Below are 7500 nucleotides of genomic sequence, written 5' to 3' on the forward strand. Positions count from 1 at the left end.
CACACACACACACACACACACACACACACACACACAGACACACACACACACACACACACACACACACACACACACACACTATCACAGAGCGACAGGTGTGTGTGTTATGGATCCACACACGGGAGTTTTTATTTATTGCTGAAATCCATCAACATCTGTTTAAAACGACCTGTTTCTTTAATTGTCACTTCAAAATATTTTTTTTAAAAATCTTTTGCGGTCGTTTTAGGATTCCCAAAAAATGAAGCTTTAAAATGTATTATTGTAATAGTTTATTTTCATGAATAGTTTGACTCAGGTCACTTACTAACTGTATTAACGTTTTTCTGCACATGTTGATCATGAGCCTCATTTTTTAATACAAATATTATCCCAATGATAAAGTTGATCATAAGACCCTGGATGACAGCAGAATGCTCAAGGAAACAACAATAGGTTCAATAAACAATTTGTGCTCATTTAGAGGAAGTCATTATATTATTATTATTTCACTCCACTGTCTCGCTAAGTTATATAAAGAATCTTGTTAAATGATATTAACATTTACAAATGTTTGAAGGTTCAAGTGAAACGAGACAGAACCGAGAGGTTTGTGGTCAAAACGATGTTTTATTTATTTCAAGGATCTAAACTAAAAGAAGAAGTGATAAATGAAAGTTGATATTCAGACGAGTGGTGACATCTGTGTGATGGATATTAATGCCCCCCCCCCCCCCCCCTCCGGATGCCTCCACAGCCTGCGGACCAGCGGCCGGCTGCGTTGCCCTCGGCTGCGTTGCCCTCGGCTGCGTTGCCCTCGGCTGCGTTGCCCTCGGCTGCGTTGCCCTCGGCTGCGTTGCCCGGGGCGACCTGGACGGGTGTTTGGCGAGCAGTTGCCCGGTTGGCTGGTTGTCATGTGAGGGGGGGGGGGGGGTTCCGCCATCGCTGGGTGCCGGCCAACTGTCAGTGACCTTGGTTTGGACCAGAGTGTGTGTGTGTGTGTGTCTGTGTGTGTGTGTGTGTGTGTCTTTCAAAATAAAAGTGGTCATCCTGGAGTGCTTTAACACTTTATTTTGAAGCTCTGATCTTTTAAAAAATCTTTTGGAGACGAAGTAAAAAGTTTTGATTTGAAAAATTGCAGACTTTACATTTAATTTAGTTTAAATATTCATTAAATCAAAACGTTATTCCTGTGTTGTGTTGAATTGCTTCTTTGCCTTGAGTCTGTTTCCTTTGAACTCTCTCTCTCTCTCTCTCTCTCTCTGTCTCTCTCTCTCTCTCTCTCTCTCTCTCTCTCTCTCTCTCTCTCTCTCTCTCTCTCTCTCTCTCTCTCTGTCTCTGTCTCTCTCTCTCTCTCTCTCTCTCTCTCTCTGACTGAGCTGAAGTTCCTCTTTGACCTGAGCCTTGTTGTCGTCCTTTTCTCTTTCAGTCGCTGTTGTGACAAGAAAAGCTGCGGAAATCGCAACGAGACGCCGTCTGACCCGGTCATCATCGACAGGTAGGAGCTGGCTGCTCTTCCTCCTCTTCCTCCTCTTCCTCCTCTTCCTCCTCTTCCTCCTCTTCCTCCTCTTCCTCCTCTTCCTCCTCTTCCTCCTCTTCGCCCTCTTTGTCCTCTCAACACTCACTGACTCTCATTTTGCACCAGGTGGTTGTTTTGCTGCAGTTTTGTTTCTTTCTTCTCTTGGCTTGAATGGAACCTGCAGACTGTGAACTGATCACAGATCAGCATCACTGGTGCTTCTGGAGTTTCTTGTCTGATGATTGTTTCCATTTCATATTTGAAAGACTCTAAAACACTTCCTACATTTTTTCATCAACATCTAGAAAACGACCTGGTTGGTTTAGTTGTAGAAATCTGTGACGAGGTCGAAGATTTTTGAAAATCTCCACGACGAACGTTATTCACTGACACTCGCTCGAAAGCATCAACTTGACACCAGTGGAAATTAATCTTAAACTATTGGAATATAAAAATTATTATAATAATATTTAGTTATTTGTTTATTTAAAGTGCAGCAGCTTCATCCAGTCGTCGTCTTTGTACAAACAGACGATCTGATTTCTTTGTTTCCTCGTCTGTTTTCTCACGTCTCACTTCCGACACGAGGCTGGAGTGTGTGAAGTGTAATCAACACAACGTGGAAACGAACGTGAACAAACACGAGTGCGTCGCCTCTGACTCGTGTCAGCTGCGTGAGACTCGAAGTGATGAACACAGATTCCCTCCTGCTCAGCAGCTCTGGACTTTAGACTTTAGACTCTCGGTCCATCCTGGTTACTGAAAGACAAACTCTAATCAACACAATGTTTTCCAAAACCATTGTGTCCCTCACAGGCGTCTTGTCCATAAATGTAAATGTGATTTTTATAAATTCTGGATTTGGGCCACAAAATCTTTCAAAATAAAAGCAGCTGAACTGAGCGTGGTCAGTTCCTGTTTGAACTCAGTGATGAACAGACACATGCAGCCTCGTCCCTCAGCGGGGGGGCGTGAACCCGACAGCCAATCAGAAACATCAGCACCACAATCCCTGATTAGTGTTTGTCCTCGCCGTCTAATCCTCCGTCCTCCACGTCCTTGGAGTCGGCGTCTGTCCATCACAACCCGCAACCGCCATAGGTCGGGTCGTTGGGAGGCGATGACCTCAGCGGCGGGGGGGAGGACGAGTGTGCTGGGGGGGGTGATACTGAGTCCATGTTGGCTCATTAGAGAGGCCTTGGACTGCGGCCAGGACACACGCACACGGAAGAGAACATGCATCCACTACACACATGTTCATACATGTCAGAGCGGGAACTCATCCGTGTGTCCGTACACATGTGGTGTGTGTGTGTTTGTGTGTTTGATGGGTGTTTGTAGAGGTGTTGTCACTGCTCTGTGTTCTGTCACACATGAGATGGACTCAATACGCCCCCCCCAACAGAATATAATCTATATATAGACTTATATAGATTTATATAGATTTAAGTCCTGACCATGTTCCACCATTCCCTTGATGAGAACATGTAGATGATCACTAAGACTTGTGTTGTGTAGTGTTGTGTAGTGTTGTGTAGTGTTGTGTAGTGTTGTGTAGTGTTGTGAGTCTCACGCTGAGCGTCCACATCTCTACGTGTTAATGGCGTTAGAACGTCCTGTAGAGTTTTCACTGCATTGTACAACATGGACACACAACAGTGTGATCCAGATTATTGTTGTTCATGAAATGTGATCACTGTGTGTGTGTCTGTGCATTGTGTGTGTGTCTGTGTGTGTCTGTGAAGCGTGTTGTCCTGGGACCGACGGTGGATCAGCATGTTCACACTCACGTCTGCTGGTTCTACTTTCTGCTCCTTGTTATTTTTCTATAATTAGGACACTAAAACATATACTAGACCACACACACACACACACACACACACACACACACACACACACACACACACACACACACACACACACACACACACACACACACACACACACCTGCTGCTGATTTACTGCAGCTCTGGTTGTTTCTCTGCATTTAGCGGCTGTTTAGAAATGCAGGATTTATGACTGTGACCCCCCCCACACACACACACACACACCCACACAGAGGGGGGGTTAGTGACCCGTCATGTAAATGATGTGGTTCAGTAGCAACAGTGAAGCAGATTCACACACACACAGACACACACTCGTCCTTCACCTCCATCAGGAACGTTTTCTCCTTCTGTCCTCTTCTGACCTTTGACCTTTAGCAGTCAACAGGTACAACATCGGTGGTTTTCACCGTGGTACAGTTTTGTGTGAGACCAGTTTTCCTGATTAGTGACCAGATCCCACTTCCTGTTCTGTGGAGGCGTGTCTCACCGGGGCGGATGTGAGCTGAGCTCTTGTGATTGGACGGTGACACCAGGTGTCAACAGGGTGTCACCGTCCAATCACAAGAGCAGGAAGAGAAACAAGCACTGAATTCAGATTTCATAACCTCTGGATTTCCTTGTTGTGCTGATGAATCGCTCAGATCAGATTTCATCGCCACACGATTCAGGACTTTGTGTCTCTGCTCATAACAAACCGACAAACAAGCAACAAACGCACAGTTGGTTATGTCTCGTTTCATTGTTTTAGCTTTTCAACCTGAAACTGAAGGTCAGAGCATCAGATAAAACAAGTGTGTGTGTGTGTGTGTGTGTGTGTGTGTGTGTGTGTGTGTGTGTGTGTGTGTGTGTGTGTGTGTGTGTGTGTCTGTGTGTGTGTGTGTTAGAATATGCGTGGCAAGCTGCCTCTTTGTTTCCTCCGCTGCAGCTAATGGCTGAGATCTGCCGAGGCAGCGGAACGCGGCTGCTGACGGATCGCCGTAACTCCGGCTTTATTACACGCTAATATTGCAATTAGACGGGCGGGCGAGTCGCCGAGCGGCGGCAGTAAATCGCCACAAAGTGTCAGAGCGGGCGAGGAGGCCGAGCTCTAATTACCCAGAACACACCTCTTCACCGCAGCCTCCCTCCTCCTCCGCTGTCTGACCAACACCCTCCTGCTTTAATGGTCAGGCCTTACATGGAGGTCACGACCCCTCCGAGACACACACACACACACACACACACACACACACACACACACACACACACACACTCTCACACACACACTCAGATCACCACTTATTCCTCTAACACCATTTGCAGCTTTGATGTAATCTGTAGAGCGCTGGGGTCAGAGTGATGGAGTGTGACCTTTGACCCCCAGTTACCCCCGGCCCCGCCCCCTCCAGCTGAAGAAGATGTTTTTTTCTGACTGACTGACGGCGATTATCTTTATTGATTTGGTTTCATGTTCAAATGGCTGAGAAGAGATTTATCATTGAAATGAAAGTTGAACTTTACTGAACTTGAATGTTTCTGTTTTTAAATCATCTGAAACTAGTTGAATGTAAATGACTTCAAGTCCCATCGTGAACAAGAGAATAAACTACAGGAAGCTCCTGCAGTGTGGGGTGGGGGGGGGTGGGGATGGTTACTGTTAAGATGCTTTATGGTCTCGGGGGGGCTGAGGCGCTGGCGAGGGACGGCGTGATTTAAAACAGACGCTTCAACACGGGAGTCAAATGAGAGTTTCGTTCACTTTTATTGGTTTGTTCTCCTTCACATCAAAGCTTCTTCAGTTCAGGGATTTTACTGAAATAAAAACATCGTAAGAAATGATCGTTACAACATGAGAAGAAACACAAAACTACTGAAGATACAGAACGTGTTCGAGAGGAAGTGTGCCAGTCACACTTCCTGTCAGTAACACTTCCTGACAGGACTGACAGGAAGTGCGCCTGACGGGAAGTGCGCCTGACGGGAAGTGCGACTGACGGGAAGTGCGACTGACGGGAAGTGCGACTGACGGGAAGTGCGCCTGACGGGAAGTGCGACTGACGGGAAGTGCGACTGACGGGAAGTATTACTGACAGGAAGTGCGACTGACAGGAAGTGCTACTGACAGGAAGTGCGACTGACGGGAAGTGCGACTGACGGGAAGTGCGACTGACGGGAAGTGCGACTGACGGGAAGTGCGACTGACGGGAAGTGCGCCTGACGGGAAGTGCGACTGACGGGAAGTGCTACTGACGGGAAGTGCGACTGACGGGAAGTGCGACTGACGGGAAGTGCGACTGACGGGAAGTGCGACTGACGGGAAGTGCGACTGACGGGAAGCGCGACTGACGGGAAGCGCGACTGACGGGAAGCGCGACTGACGGGAAGCGCGACTGACGGGAAGCGCGCCTGACGGGAAGCGCGCCTGACGGGAAGCGCGCCTGACGGGAAGCGCGCCTGACGGGAAGCGCGACTGACGGGAAGCGCGACTGACGGGAAGCGCGTCTGACGGGAAGTGTTACTGGCGGGAAGTGTGACTGACGGGAAGTGCGACTGACGGGAAGTGCGACTGACGGGAAGTGCGCCTGACGGGAAGTGCGACTGACGGGAAGTGCGACTGACGGGAAGTGCGACTGACGGGAAGTGCGCCTGACGGGAAGTGCGCCTGACGGGAAGTGCGACTGACGGGAAGTGCGACTGACGGGAAGTATTACTGACGGGAAGTGTGACTGACAGGAAGTGCTACTGACAGGAAGTGCGACTGACAGGAAGTGCTACTGACGGGAAGTGCGACTGACGGGAAGTGCGACTGACGGGAAGTGCGACTGACGGGAAGTGCGACTGACGGGAAGTGCGACTGACGGGAAGTGCGACTGACGGGAATTGCGCCTGACGGGAAGTGCGACTGACGGGAAGTGCTACTGACGGGAAGTGCGACTGACGGGAAGTGCGCCTGACGGGAAGCGCGCCTGACGGGAAGCGCGCCTGACGGGAAGCGCGCCTGACGGGAAGCGCGACTGACGGGAAGCGCGACTGACGGGAAGCGCGTCTGACGGGAAGTGTTACTGGCGGGAAGTGTGACTGACGGGAAGTGCGACTGACAGGAAGTGCGACTGACAGGAAGTGCGCCTGACAGGAAGTGTGACTGACAGGAAGTGTTACTGACAGGAAGTGCGACTGAGAGGAAGTGCGACTGACAGGAAGTGCGACTGACAGGAAGTGTTAGCGTCGCTTTGTGTTCACTGCTGGTAGTCGAGTCATGTGACTGATGAGAACCAATCAGGAAGAGATCGTCTGTTACTAGCGTCTCAGTTTCTGTTCGTCACTGATCAGAACACGAACAGCGGAGTTACTAAAGGCACAGGGAGTGATGACGACTCCCATGATGCATTTCACCAACAAAAGTCAATCACAGAGTTTCACATTCAAACTGAAAACAGATCTTTACAGTGTCAAGATGGAAGAAGCTTCAAGTCAGCCACGATGTGTGTGTGTGTGTGTGTGTGTGTGTGTGTGTGTGTGTGTGTGTGTGTGTTGGACCCCATGGAGGGTTAACTCCACCGGGTGGGTTTGTGCTGGTGGTGGTGAGGGGGGGGGGGGGTTATCTGCCCCCACGGACCCTTCCCAGCAATCGTGGCGTATCGATCGGGCGAGCGAGCCCATCGGAGCCGGACAGATTAAGAGTATAGATTTACAATAAAAGCAGGACGTTACTGGGCAGGCGAGGCTAAAACTGAAAGCAGGGAGAGAGATAGTGGAGGTGGGGGGAGTTTGCTGGAGTTTACTGCAGGGGTTTCTGGGTAATTTGACTTGGGGTTCAGGGTGATGGTGCAGACATGCAGGTCAACTGCTGCCATGTGACTTCAGCTTCATGGCGGTGATTTAAAGAAGCTGATGGAGCAGCGACGTGTTAACGGCTCTTTGTAGCACGGACACAAGGAGGAGCAATGCATCATGGGTAAGCAGGTCGGACTAATGGCTCTTTTATTTTGAAGGCTGATTCTGACACAGCTGCTAATTGGTCAGATTTTGTGTCAGCAGCCAATCAGGACGCAACGACACTAATGACCCGCCGTACTGTGTGTGTGTGTGTGTGTGTGTGTGTGTGTGTGTGTGTGTGTGATTGTGTGTGATTGTGTGTGTGTGTGTGTGAGTGTGTGTGTGTGTGTGTGTGAGTGTGTGTGTGTGTGTGTGTGA

The 7500-nt window shown here is 49.3% G+C and overlaps 1 protein-coding gene across 13 annotated transcripts in view; it reads left to right on the forward strand.

The window, feature by feature from the left end:
- Positions 1 to 7500, forward strand: part of LOC133011751 (transcription factor COE3-like) — a 100757-nt gene that overhangs the window by 27716 nt on the left and 65541 nt on the right. For 12 of the 13 annotated variants that reach the window (XM_061079628.1, XM_061079615.1, XM_061079625.1 and 9 more), the window contains exon 6: positions 1409 to 1477. The exons of the other annotated variant lie outside the window; for it this stretch is intronic. In XM_061079628.1, the coding sequence (XP_060935611.1) occupies positions 1409 to 1477 (69 nt within the window). The remainder of the gene's footprint in view (positions 1 to 1408; positions 1478 to 7500) is intronic. 13 annotated transcript variants of the gene reach the window in all.

The sequence above is a fragment of the Limanda limanda genome, chromosome 10, assembly GCF_963576545.1.
Source record: "Limanda limanda chromosome 10, fLimLim1.1, whole genome shotgun sequence".
Taxonomy (NCBI): domain Eukaryota; kingdom Metazoa; phylum Chordata; class Actinopteri; order Pleuronectiformes; family Pleuronectidae; genus Limanda; species Limanda limanda.